A 13,806-nucleotide genomic window follows, 5' to 3' on the forward strand; every position below is an offset into this window, starting at 1 on the left:
AGTCACTTTATTTAGAGTCGGTATTTCAATAAAAATAATAATTTATCTATTTTATTTCGCATTCTCTCCAAAAAGAAGTTCTAACTAAATCTAAGTACAACTAAGTGTAGTTAGTTTATTTATTTTCCAACCTAGAGAGCATCATCCACTTGAAATTGTATGAGATCCTCGACAGGAAACCGGAAAAGTGAAGCTGTCTGAGCCTCCGCCGCCAGTTGTTCGATGTTGGCGCTTTTCTGATGACGATAATGCTCATCCATCGGAGTTTTTCTATAGCGAACGTAGTCCTGGGGACTATGCCGAATATTGGAAGTTAGGGAGGCCGGATCCGGCAACTCGGCGGCCACAATCGGATGCTCAAAGTCAATGAGGGGCAGGTGATCGCTACGGGAAATAGAACTAGAGCGATTTCCGGGGGCTTGTGGCTGAAGTTGCTGCTGTGTTTGGTTAAGAGGTTGCAACTGCTGATGTTGCTGATGCTGATGTTGCTGCTGCAACTGAGTGGTGTTTCCAGTAATCACATTTCTTGGCTCTATTGGACTCGGAGGATGGGGAGGAGGCAGATCATTGGACTGAATGGTATTGCGCATATTGTGATTGTGGAAAGGATTCGTGGAGACCCTTACACTGGCAGTGGGTTTCTGTTTTGGGAACACATTCAAGTGCAGCATTATAGGGCTGTTGTGGCTTTCGACTTGCCCCAAACCCTGCTGCTGTTGCTGTTGCTGTCCGTAGATACTTTCCTCCGGTTGAATGCTTTTTGGCGGTGGAGGATACTTTTGTGCCTGTTGATATTGCTGACTATATCTGGTGGCCTGATCTGGGAAAACCATTGCCGATTGCGAAGGAAACTTAAAGGGAGTCTGATAGATACCATGTCCTCCGGGCATCTGGAAGGCAGCGGCTGTGGTTCCTGTCAAGGCTGCCGCCGATGGAAAGGCGTAGTCCTGCTGCTGGAAAGGATGTCGATGCATCACGGAGGCAGGGCGGGATGGTGGCATAACGGGATATATATCCAAGTTGACCTTAAACGGAATCCTCGTGTGTTTCGGCTGCCTGGTGGCATTAATCGCGAAAACCGGCTGCCCAAACGGATCGCTCACAAAGTGCTGCTGTTGCTGACTGCCATGCTCCAGCAATTGCTGTTGTTGCTGCTGCTGTTGCTTCTTTTTCTTCTTTTTGGAGACGGGTTTGTTGCTGGCCAGCGGTTGCATGGCCAGCAGATTAACGTCTTGGGGGGAACGCGGCTTGTAGGGGTACAGCTGGTCGATGGCCACCCGCTGGTGAGGCAACACACCCGGCGGATACCACTGCATGGGCAAAGGCATCATCATCGGCAGGGTCATGGGCCCTGAAATATGGTGACCCAGTGGAGACATTGGAAAGGGTATGCTGAATTGCATCTGTTTTTTGTTGCGTTTGCCACGGAAGAAGTTTCCAATGCCACTGGCTTTCAGGTTTTTGTAGGTTCCTGAAATATAATATTATCCATTTTTTACTTGGAATTAATATTATTTAAAGGGTATTACCTGCAATATGCAATCCCGTGGGCATCATCACCATAGGTGGCAGTTTGCTGGGCGCCACACCCGAAATGTGCAAGTGTTGCAGGATATCCTGGATGTTGTTCAGCTCGGGACGGGCCTCTCCCTTGGAGAACTGCTCCGGCATGGGACCGTCGTAGGGAAAGTGAAAGGGCTTCGGCTTGAAGCCTCCCTCTTCCCTCTGAGCACGGGTGCCGGGGGTCTCTGAGAATTGTCGCCTCAAAAGCGCTGTGGTGGGTGGCGGCGGTGGTGAAGGAGATCCCAGCGAGAGCTGCATGTCCTGGGTGGCGAGACGGGGTGGACGGGGCATCTGATCCCTGGGCACCAGTCCCCGCAGAGGCGTCATGGTGGCGGATCGCTTGGGCAGGCGCTCGTAGACATGGGCGTCGTCGGACTCAAGTGATGATGTTGCGTGCAACGGCCGTCGCGCTTTCGTGCCCCACGTCCCGTAGATGGGTGCGATGCTGTTGTCGGCACGCTCCAATAAATAGGCAGTTTCGCCAGCACTTAGTCCCCCTCCTGCTGCTGCTACACCACCACCTAATCCTCCTGCCCCACTCTGTTGCATCTGCTGCAGATGCAGCTGCAATTGTTGTTGCTGTTGGCGCAGGTATTGCTGTTGCTGTTCGTGCTGAAGTTGTTGCAACTTGGCGCGCATCTTCTCGATGTCACTATCGCTGTCGTCGCCACTGGTGGCTGCCTCTGTGGCAGTGGCAGGTTCCTCGGCCGAGGACGCAATGGCGTTGCCGGATTCTTGGTGTTTGTGGTAAAGAGCTGCAGAAGAGGCGACCTTGAATACCATGAGAGACATCTGAAAAACATACAAGGCGAGGAAATGGAACATTAGAATTGTAAAAGACTCAAGACATTATCTGTGATTTAAAGAATGATTCATAAATTTAAAAATTTCCGACTTAAATATTATTAAATCTCAATACAACACTCACAATTGTGTATCCCAGTAGCAGGCCCATAATCCACCGCCTGCCGCCGCCGCTGGTGACGCTTCTTTTTGATCCACCAGAATCCTTTCCTGTGCGAATATCCACTCCTTTTTGCGGACTCTCAGACTGCATGGACATCTTTCCGGGAAATGTGAAGCCTATCGCCGTGTCTGTGTGTACCGCTGCTGCTGCTGTTGCTGCCTCATCGCGGATCGCGGCGATGACTGAGTGCAGCCGAAAGCTGGCAGCGCCTAAAAAGCGGCGGTTATATCGGTTACAAGCAGCGCAAGTGCAGCAAATGCAACTTAATTAGAAAGTTTAATAGTGTTTTGACTGCGAAAGCTAAAAACGAAACAAAAAATGGCGAATAAATTAATTGCTTTGGCGAATTCGTGCTCCCAGGCATGTGGAAACGAAAGAGATATTAAAAAACGCACTGACCATGAAAATCTATGAAGATCGCAGCTCACTGACTAGAAAATGCCAAACGGCAGGTAGACAAGTCTCATTAATCCGAAGTGGTTATGCTCTGGCAGAGGATTAGATTGCATTACTTTTCATGATCCCAACTGATTTGTTCTTAATCAGTTAAAGACGTGCAAAAATCGAAAGGAAAAGGGGCCTTAAGAGATGTATTCAGTTCTAAGTTGGAATATTATTATGCCATTAAGGTTTTCCTACTCTAAAGGGCTTTCTAACATAGGTGCAACAAACAGATTATCCAAGTCGTAAAATCCATAATTTTATAAAAACCACAGGCAGGGGAGCTACTAACTAACTAGATCTTCCGGACCTGGCTTGTTCCCATTTCCCGTTGTCCAAATACAATAAAAATTCGTGCAAATATTCGAATATTTTATTGTGTTGCTTTCAGCATCGCGGTTATGTTTTCCTCACGCTGCATTATCTTTGATTTCCCATTATTATTTTAAAGAAAAATATTTAATATATTTATTTCCCTAATTGCATGCTTTATATATTCGTTATGCACTAATGTATTTGGAATAAACACCATTACAGCTGAAGAATCATTAAGAACATAAAAGATTATAGCCTTTCCTGAAGAGATCATAAAACTCCCAAACCATTAATAAATAAAAAGAGAATCCATTGAAATATTCGAAAAACTTATTTTATTGTTCAGGTTTTTCAGCAATCCGAATAAAAGATTTATTAATCGTAATATAGAGCTATATAGTCTTGAGTTGGATCGGCCCGTCACAGTCGATCGGGCCAGTCCTTCTTCGATCGTAGCGGGTAGAAATAGCAAGATTGGATAGAGAGTTAGCTGTACAAATGGGGCACATAGTATGTAGACAATGGTCCCTAGCTGTATGAGTATGCGATTCGTAATTACAAAAAATAAAATAAAAACAAACAAGTGTCGTCCCTTCCTGGCGCCCCAGAGGCGCCCTATAGCACCCTGGCGGCCAATTTGTGAACTACTTTTCTCTTTTTTTTTAGACTGTACGACTGTATGACTAGAAGATCAATCTAGCCCTGGACAAGTGCCTGCTACTACTACTGCGATCCCGCAGATCCGGAGATCCTTCGCCTAGAAGTTGAAGGGGATCTTGGGCACGGGGTAGTTGTAGCCCGGGAACTTGGTGGTGACTGGCACGTAGGGAGTGGTGCGACGGGTCACGGGCGGCAGGTACGTGGTGGGTGGGCGAGTTGGGGGACGGGTTGGTGGTGGGGTTGGTGGGCGAGTTGGGGGACGGGTTGGTGGTGGGGTTGGGGGACGAGTGGGTGGTGGAGGTGGGCGCGTGGTGCGCACAGTCACGGGTGGCAGGTAGGTTGGTGGGGGAGTGGGTGGCCGGGTTGGTGGCCTGGTGGGTGGTGGGGTTGGTGGCCTAGTTGGTGGTGGGGGAGGACGGGTGGTGCGTACTGGTGGGCGAGTGGTTGCCGGTGGTGGTGGCTTGTTGGTGGGTGGCAGGTAGGTAGGTGCCGGGGTGGTGGCACGAGTGGGTGGCCTGGTTGGAGGAGGAGTAGGGGGACGAGTTGGTGGTGGTGGTGGACGGGTGGTGCGCACGGTCACGGGGGGCAGATAGGTTGGTGGTGGCGTCGGGGGACGAGTTGGTGGCCTAGTTGGGGGAGGGGTTGGTGGCCTCGTTGGTGGTGGAGGAGGACGGGTGGTGCGCACTGGGGGAATAGTGGCACGAGTGGTGGCCGGTGGTGGTGGCTTGTTGGTGGGTGGCAGGTAGGTAGGTGCCGGAGTGGAGGCACGGGTTGGTGGTGGCGTCGGAGGACGAGTGGGTGGCCTGGTTGGTGGTGGCGTCGGGGGACGAGTTGGTGGCCTAGTTGGGGGAGGGGTTGGTGGCCTGGTCGGTGGTGGCGGTGGGCGGGTGGTGCGCACGGTCACGGGGGGTAGATAGGTTGGTGGTGGCGTCGGGGGACGAGTTGGTGGCCTAGTTGGGGGAGGGGTTGGTGGCCTAGTTGGTGGTGGAGGAGGACGGGTGGTGCGCACTGGGGGAATAGTGGCACGAGTGGTGGCCGGTGGTGGTGGCTTGTTGGTGGGTGGCAGGTAGGTAGGTGCCGGAGTGGAGGCACGGGTTGGTGGTGGCGTCGGAGGACGAGTTGGTGGCCTGGTTGGTGGTGGCGTCGGGGGACGAGTTGGTGGCCTAGTTGGTGGTGGGGTTGGTGGCCTAGTCGGTGGTGGAGGTGGGCGAGTGGTGCGCACGGTCACTGGGGGAAGGTGGGTCGGAGGAGGGGTTGGTGGACGAGTTGGTGGCCTGGTGGGTGGTGGGGTTGGTGGCCTGGTCGGTGGTGGAGGTGGGCGGGTGGTGCGTACTGGGGGACGAGTGGTTGCTGGTGGTGGTGGCTTGTTGGTGGGTGGCAGGTAGGTAGGAGCAGGAGTGGATGCACGGGTTGGGGGAGGAGTGGGAGGACGGGTGGGTGGACGGGTTGGTGGGGGAGTGGGAGGACGGGTGGGTGGACGAGTTGGTGGTGGGGTTGGTGGGCGAGTTGGTGGTGGAGGTGGGCGAGTGGTGCGCACAGTCACGGGCGGCAAGTAGGTTGGTGGTGGTGTCGGTGGACGAGTTGGTGGCCTGGTTGGTGGCCGAGTTGGTGGTGGAGGTGGGCGAGTGGTGCGCACAGTCACGGGCGGCAAGTAGGTTGGTGGTGGCGTCGGGGGACGAGTTGGTGGCCTGGTTGGTGGTGGGGTTGGTGGCCTAGTTGGTGGTGGCGGCGGGCGGGTGGTGCGCACTGGAGGACGGGTGGTAGCCGGTGGTGGTGGCTTGTTGGTAGGCGGCAAGTAGGTAGGAGCCGGGGTGGAGGCACGGGTCGGTGGTGGAGTTGGGGGCCTGGTTGGTGGCCTGGTGGGTGGTGGCGTCGGGCGACGAGTGGTCACTGGTGCTGGTGGCTTGTTGGTAGGCGGCAGGTAGGTTGCTGGAGGACGGGTCGTCGGGGGACGAGTTGGTGGCCTAGTTGGAGGCGGGGTCCTTGGTGGCGGTGGTGGTGGGGGCACACGAGTGGTCACTGGTGGAGGAGGCTTGTTCGTGGGCGGCAGGTAGGTTGCCGGCGGGCGGGTGGTTGGTGGCCTGGTTGGGGGCCTGGTGGGTGGTGGCGTCGGGCGACGAGTGGTCACCGGTGCTGGTGGCTTGTTGGTGGGTGGCAGGTAGGTTGCTGGAGGACGGGTCGTCGGGGGACGAGTTGGCGGCCTGGTCGGAGGTGGGGTCCTTGGTGGCGGCGGTGGTGGGGGCACACGAGTAGTAGCCGGTGGTGGCGGCTTGTTCGTGGGCGGCAAGTAAGTTGCCGGCGGGCGGGTGGTTGGTGGCCGGGTGGGTGGCCGGGTTGGGGGAGGTGTTGGGGGGCGGGTTGGTGGCCGCGTGGGCGGTTGGGTGGTGCGGACGGGCAGATCGAACGGCACCTTGGGCGTGGGGTAGAAGTACCCGTCGGCGGCACGGGTCTTACGCTGCAAGTTCAAGGTATGACATGAGTTTCTGAAAAGGATCAATCCTGGCCATGATGTACTTACCACATGCGTATCGGCCGTTACTGTGGCCACCGCCACGGCGCAGAGCGCCACAACGAACAGTGCACTTCTCTGCAAGAGGAAAAGAAAAAAACGAAGGAATCAGCGGATGAGCAATCAAATTGTGGTAATTTTCGGTGCCAACTCTGCTAACGACCGGGTCTAACAACCCGATTGCAACTAATTGATCGCCTTCTAGGCTAATCGCCACTTCACGCTTCGCAGCAACTTGGCCCGAATCGCAGAATCCGGGGCCGAGCAGGGGGCCAGAAGGGGACTGGAGCCATCAATGGCCTGCAGTTCAAAACTGTGGTAAAGTTCAGGCCGGCATAAGCAATCGAATCGAATCGATGCGGATGGGCCTCAGCCACATTACCATAATGCATTGAAAATCACTCGAAATGTTAACACCGACATTCAACTTTGACAGGCATTAGCATCTCTAGGTCAGTGTACGGCGGACACCGAAAAAAAACTAAAACAATATGACACATATCTTAGGGGATCGGAAACTATCATAATTATGATTTCATTTTAATATGGTAATCAAAATCAACACATTACCATAAAAATGAAAAGCATCAATAAGATATGATTTATTCGTTTCTCAGCTATTATTGACCCCCATTGCTTTTCAGTGCAAGGCGCCTCGGGGCTGCGTTGTAAATTTCGGAGATTGGTCCGATTGAAACATAATGCAAATTAGCGGCGCCGATGCCATGAATCTGGACCCGAGGAAGCAGCCCCTGAATTATGGCTTCCGAATACTGCGGACAGGTTCATTTGCATCTGTCGCTGGACTTTTCGGCCATGGCAAGGTCATTGCTAGACAACATTGCTGTCAACATTAATGAAAGTGATCATCGATGGCCGAAGTATCTGGCTGAGCACACGATGAGCTCAATTAATTAGCCGGACTTGGCCAAGAATTTTCGTGTGTGCCCCTCGTGTTATATAAATAGCCGATTATGCCAGAAACCTGCCCGGATACGAAAGCCTCGAAAAGCGAGAGACTGCAGACCAGTTCTAGCCAAGATTATATAATAATCAGCCAAGACAGGCCATAAAACTAGTGAGAAAAACTCTTGAAATTAGCATACGCATCGCCTGGTGTCATTTATAACCAAATATGTTGGTTTATGGCCAAAACCACGTCCACATCCTACAAATACAATGTCTTGAATGCTTGCTAATTTCAACAAATATTTAATCTTTGTATGTAAATGATTTCAAATAATTTATGCTAATGAACCTGAACTTTTGGCTGTTCTAACTCGTTTGAAATATCACAGAGCTTAGGAATTTAAGAATCAAATCGGGTTTGACTTATTGGGCGGAAAGTGAAAGGACCTGCCGGGTGAAGCAACTTTTTTTGGCTCTCTCGTGAGTTCATTATGCTAATTGGCAGCTAATTAATCCGATTCACACTGCATCAAGGGCAGGGCCTCAATGCCAAGATATTAGGGCAATTAAATCACTCAAAAAACTGTGAGAGATTCGCGAGAAAAAGAAATCCCCTCTTTTATGCGTTTAGTATCTCAAAGGGAAAATCTGGCAAATGGACGAGGTTTTCTTGGGCAACAATGTCGCGAACTAATGGCCTGTTCAATGGCAACGTCAAGAATCTAACTTAAGGCAATGTTTTTTAATGGCTATTTACCTAAATACGCCAATTGCAAATTGCCAGTCGCAAATGTCAGAAGCAGTAGCAAAAATTATGGAATAAGAAAAAGAAGAAACAAGTTTTAATTTCATCTTCAGAGCCATGTCAATGCTGACATAGAAACGGCAGATGAATGCCAGAATGCACATGCAGCTGGTCCATCCTAATGACTTAATACGCAAATGCTGCCGATGGAGCAGCCTCAGCAGCAAGCAGCATATGGCTCTGTGGGCGGCCACACGGCGTATGCGTAACATTGCACTCGATGGCGGCGATCCGACACTTGCACAATAATTTCTACCACCGATCGTTGTGGCTTAAATGTCAACTGGACAGCTGTCAACTAGGCGGGAATAGCCCTGCTGCCTAGATATACACTGGGAGAAAATTGGATCATTTTTGGAGTCTATCTTGGGTTGGTTTTAGAAAAATATATCTAGGGATACTAATCTTGAAAGATTTTCATTCTTGGGTGATTCTAGGGCTTTTAAGATAAAGGACTATATTGCAAATAAATCTAACAATTTTTCGATCAAAAACACACAGAATCAGTTAAGCATTTATAGATCATTTGTCTTTTAAAGGTAAATTAAGGAAACTTTTAAAAAACATTTTAAAAAACTTCTACTCAAAGTTTAAAACTTAATATTATATATATCCTTCAAAATGCCTTCTTCAAACTATATTTTTGCGCAAAATAATTTAATATTAATCAAATTGAACTTGAAATACTCTTTGATTAACCCATTTAGCACTGTATTTTCTTTCTGTGTGTTTTAGGCCCTCGTCGAAATGTGAAATGCAAATAGTTAGTGATTGAATTCGAGCTGCACTCGGAATTTAGCAATTTATTTGCTTTTCTTGGTGTTTGCTTGGTGGATGCTTTTGCTTTTTCTGTGACTTTGGACGGCTTTTGGAGCCGTCTCTTTAATGGGGATCTGTCTCTTTGGAAATGTCTTGTTTGTCTTCACACCGAGAGGGACACTTGTTTCGTATTTTGCACTTTTGCACTCAACCATAATTGTTCGTTTTGTTGGGCTTAGATTTAGTTTTTCTTGGGTTATTTAGATTGTAACTGGTCGGGAAACTGGACGGGATTCGGTTACCATGGTGTACACTTTCCGACTGCTGCGAACAGTAGTAATCCCGCGAAAGTTGGGTAATCCTTTTTGGTGCGTGCGTGTGTGTGGCGGATATATGTAATCCTTGCTGGATGGATCGGAAGAAGAAGAGGAGACGCGACCGATCGTATCAAATTCAATTCGGTCGATTGAATTTGATCGATGCCAAGCTAAGTTGGTTTAACTTCTAGGTCGAGTGTGGAATACCAACTAAAGCATCAAAACTTGTAGATTTTCTATATATACTCGGACCCAGCATCTGCCCACCTGGGCAGAGTGTCGTCGGCGTCGACGCTAGCTGAGGCAGAGCGGCATCTTCAACGGGGCGACAGCTGTTAAAAGCCGAAAATCGAAAGCGAAGTTGAAGATGCTCGCCGCTGCCAGCGTCACAGCCGCAGTCGCAGCCAACCGAGGCAGCAACTGCTGCTGACCAACCTGTCTCCCCTGATGTTGGTGTTGTTATTGTTTCTGTTGTTTGATGTTTGTGAGCAGCGATAACATGGCTTAAATAAAAATGTATACGAAAAAAAAAACAAAAAGCTGCCAAATTAAAGCCCAACAATTATGGCAGAAGAGCAACTAAAGTAGCCACACCACAGCAACTGTCTTTCGGTATTTGTTGGTATTTCCATTTAGCCAATATTCGATTTCTGGCAAATAGTTTTGGTGGTGGCTTCTTTTTTTCTGCGAGTGTTAAACACGTTGTCATGCGGCGTTTAATTTTTTGGTAAATGGGTCCACCACCACCAAAAACCCACCAATTTCATCAATCGGGCCCAGACATCTGAGAGCCAAGTCAAGTCAAGTCAAGGCTCCCATCGAAGCTCGGCTCGGCTCAGCTTGGCGCGCTGGCTCATCTCAGTTAAAGGCCCGCCCCAAGGCAAATAAGGCCGCTGGGATCAGGCGTTGGCTAATGGCAATTACCACAATAGATTAGGCCTACATGCAGTTTTGCGGATTGAACATGAACCGGTTGACTTGGCCGAAACGAGATGCGTCTGGTGGGGGTCAACACCAGGTACCATCTGGAGTTGAATGTTAAGGTAGGCTCATCGCGTTGCATCTCTGTATCTCGGAATCTCTGACTCCACTAACCGAATGACCTTTAAACGCACACTCTGCGATCTGGCAATTCGAGATCTGTGATGTGCGATCAGCAATCAGAGGTGAAAATTATAGGGAGATAGGACTACTAGTTACCCCTTAAATAGGGTCTGAAGAAAACTGAAGAGTTTTCAAAGGATTTGAGATCAGGGTTTTTCAAGGCTTACTAGTTTAGAAACCATGGCAATTACAAGTCTGTATCTTTTAATTTAAGATGTAATTTATTTTAGTAAATGATTATTCCAATCTTTTTCATCTTCTTAAACTTACAAAAATATTATTTTTAATATCATATCATTATAATATACCCCATTTAACCCCTTCATAATGGATACAATTAGCGATCGCCACTCGCCCAAGCCAAGAAGACGCTGCATTCTTCTTTTGACACCGAAAACGGGTTTCAGCATTTGTCATCGCCTGCCTGCAGTTTCGTTTATTCGCATTTTGTTTTAATAACTAGAATTTATTAATTTTCGAACTCATGAAAAGCAGTCACGCCAAAAGCCAAGTCAAGCGTTTTAATGAACCAATCAGAGTGACACCCACAGCCTCCAGACTTGGCCAATTCGCAGTCATGAGCATCCCGCCACCGATTAGCCAGGCTTAAAATAGAAATGACTTTGAACTCTTTTGGCCAACGTGCGTGGTCAGATTAAAGTTGGTAGAGTCGGTTAGCAGGTCTAATGGATCCTCAAGTACTTTTGGTAAAAAGGAAGCGGCAGCTTAGACGGAACACTTGACTCGAGGAAGTCACCCCTTGTGCTCGACCCTCGTTTAGCACTTTAGTTTAGTGCAACAATTAATTCTTGGGCTCTTTTTATTGCACAATGTGGAGTGAGGAGACTCCGACTGGCTAACAATTCGGGTCATAACTTGGTGTGCACAGTAAACAGCGCCAACCATAAGGCAATGACACTTGACGGCGACTGCTGACATTTCAAATTTGTCATTGCGGATAACTGAAGCGTCTTGGTTGTTTTTATTTCGACGTTTTTCCAGTCGACACACACCATACACTTGCCGGGCAACTGGCAACTGGCCGGGAAAAGCCTTTTTTTGTCGCATCATCTCGGACATTGCAACAATCGATTATTCAACGATTTCCATGCCGAGATCTGAGAATTTGTCTCCATTATCGGTTTTTGGATTCCATCGAAGGACACTCGGCGCACGGCTGTCAATTCAAATTAAATTACTAACTGACATTTGCGAGTTTGTCAACCACATTCTAGTCAGGTTACTAATCAATCCACCAACAAAAAAATAGTTTCTAGTCTGGGGGGATTTTGAGGTTTTTTTTCTTGCTTGGCGGAAATCATGAATATGAAATTTATAACCATTTTTTGTTAGATTTTTTATCAACAACATTCCATTATTCTGTCATTTCCGAAAGGTGTTGCTGCCATTGTCTTGTTAATATCATCTGATAATGTGTCTTCAGAGTTTAATGGCTTCTTAACTGAACCACAAGAACCAAAAACAAAACTAATAAAGAATTAACGTCTCTTAAATCATAATGTTTACTGGTCTTTTTGGCACCCAAGTGCAGCAGGAATTTGTTAGTTTTTTTGTTTGTCAACTTCACTTGTTTGTTTAAATTGAGTTTTGCAAGTGAACATGAATTTTTGGCAACCATAAGTCATAGATGTAGGAAACCAGCAGTCATAAAAGCTTATTTATTAAGCGTGTTAAAATCATTCTAAAAAATACTAAATGTTTTGGATTCATTGAGTCCAAGAAAGACTAGAATTTCAGGTAGAAACCAAACTGCAGCCTATCTAATCCGCAAGCAAATTAAATACCCTCACGCACAGGCCATTAAAATTAAAATCAAGTCTCTAGTTTTCAAGATCTATGGCATATGAACCGCAAAAGGCCTAATAAAAAGTGTTCGCCGAAGCAAGAGATATGAAAGAATTGCCACTGAATATTTATAAGAAGCCCGATGATGACTCTCCTCGTCCCCACCCAGAAGAACACATCTTCACGCACATCTTTGAATGGATAGAGGATGGGTTTTGGCTTGGTCTTGGACTTGGTTTGGAACAATGTTTCAAAGTGCGTGGTTTATTCAAATTTCGCGGATCTTGTCCGGCGGGAATCATATAAATTTTCGAGTCAAATGTCACGTCACCTGCGTCAGCATTTTGGCTAGAGAACAAATGCCGAAACATCGTTAATTGTGCTTATGATTTATGCAAATTTATCCCTATACATATGGCATTTGTCTGTGTCTTATGGGTTGAGTTCTATACGACCAGAGCCAAGGCGAACTATATTGTTTTCTGCTTAGGATTTGTTTTTATGTAAATCCGCGATCCAAACAAACCCGCGACCCGACTAACTAGTTTCCCACTTTATTTTATTTCTACCTATTTTTTTTTTTGTTTGGTGATCAGCTTTAAATATATTTTTTTGTGGTGTAGGAAGTAAAAAAAAATGGTTAGCATTTAATCGAAACTTCTAGCTACATTTTACAATATGCTAAATATTGAAATGGAAAGTTTATTAAAGGGTAACATTTTACTCACGATCAAAACTTCATTAATTAAAGTCTTTAACCTTATCTCGAAATATAAATATAACCAGACATATCTCAGCGATGATCTGTGAAACATTCACCTTAAATTGATTTAGATCAAATGACTAAAATTAAGTAAATTGCTTCAACGAGTCGTCTTAAAATTACAGTTAGCCGATAAAATTTATGAATATTTTATGGCAAAACGTAAAACGTTTCTGAGCCGATTGAATAATTGTTAGCAGATCGAAAAAAACAACTCTGCTAACGGCATTTAGTTAATGGATAAATGGCGTTTGGAGTTCATTTAAAATTTGTGAGACTACTTGAAACAAAACCCAAAAACCTGCATCGATTTTTAGCTTAGCTCGATTCCGAATAAAAGGCGTTTCGTTCGAATAAAACGTGTTTTTCCCCCTGAAACAGACCCAGAAACAACAAAAATATTAATAAGCCTTATCAAGGACACCAGCAGGCGAGCGTTAACCAGTTTTTTTGTTGGATTATTTTCTTGGCCAACAATTTATGGGCCACAATTGCGGGCCATTGCCATTGGAATCCTTGTCGCGTTAAACGAGACACCCTAACAGATTTTTTTTGGGAACCGCTGAGGGTCAAATCGGAGAGCCATCTTGGTGGGAATTGGTTACTGGGAACTGGTAGCCAGATGGGAAAACCTGTTCCCCACAGAATCTGGGCTCGGGCCATTACATAATCGCCGGAGAGTGACCCTTGAAAGTTTAACAAACTTGAAACACTGGCCTTTTAAAGCGAAAGTGCCAGAGCTTGGTCAGAATTTACAAGATCTTGTAAATGGTCTATCATTAATCAAGTTAGGAGATTATTAAGAAACAAAAAATATGACAAAATTAAGATATATTTTAGCTTAAAACTTTAAAAATAGAAAATCATTAATAAACTATTCTCATCTTA

General features: G+C 47.0%; 2 protein-coding genes across 2 annotated transcripts; both read right to left on the bottom strand.

The window, feature by feature from the left end:
• Positions 1-81: 81 nt before the first annotated feature.
• On the bottom strand, positions 82-2,794 carry LOC108124651 (putative uncharacterized protein DDB_G0271606). Its single transcript, XM_070280100.1, has 3 exons — positions 2,492-2,794; positions 1,530-2,355; positions 82-1,471 (listed from the first exon to the last, which is right to left on the bottom strand). Exons 1-3 carry the CDS (start codon positions 2,624-2,626, stop codon positions 132-134), a joined length of 2,301 nt encoding a protein of 766 aa, XP_070136201.1. The 5' UTR covers positions 2,627-2,794; the 3' UTR covers positions 82-131.
• An 804-nt stretch (positions 2,795-3,598) lies between these two features.
• LOC108124794 (uncharacterized) lies at positions 3,599-9,473 on the bottom strand. The gene is made up of 3 exons (XM_017240641.3): positions 9,231-9,473; positions 6,465-6,533; positions 3,599-6,401 (listed from the first exon to the last, which is right to left on the bottom strand). The coding sequence occupies exons 1-3, from the start codon at positions 9,231-9,233 to the stop codon at positions 4,044-4,046; spliced, it is 2,430 nt and encodes an 809-aa protein (XP_017096130.3). The 5' UTR covers positions 9,234-9,473; the 3' UTR covers positions 3,599-4,043.
• Between the last annotated feature and the right edge of the window lie 4,333 nt (positions 9,474-13,806).

This window comes from Drosophila bipectinata, chromosome 3L (assembly GCF_030179905.1).
Source record: "Drosophila bipectinata strain 14024-0381.07 chromosome 3L, DbipHiC1v2, whole genome shotgun sequence".
Classification (NCBI taxonomy): domain Eukaryota; kingdom Metazoa; phylum Arthropoda; class Insecta; order Diptera; family Drosophilidae; genus Drosophila; species Drosophila bipectinata.

What these genes read in the sequence shown, in the direction of transcription:
- LOC108124651 (XM_070280100.1), bottom strand. Translation starts at nt 2,626, where the DNA reads ATGTCCATGCAGTCTGAGAGTCCGCAAAAAGGAGTGGATATTCGCACA. An exon ending in TGCTACTGGGATACACAATT is followed by an intron (nt 2,356 to 2,491) that starts GTGAGTGTTGTA and finishes TATGTTTTTCAG; the next exon opens with ATGTCTCTCATGGTATTCAA. An exon ending in CACGGGATTGCATATTGCAG is followed by an intron (nt 1,472 to 1,529) that starts GTAATACCCTTT and finishes ATTATATTTCAG; the next exon opens with GAACCTACAAAAACCTGAAA.
- LOC108124794 (XM_017240641.3), bottom strand. An exon ending in TAACGGCCGATACGCATGTG is followed by an intron (nt 6,402 to 6,464) that starts GTAAGTACATCA and finishes TTGAACTTGCAG; the next exon opens with CGTAAGACCCGTGCCGCCGA.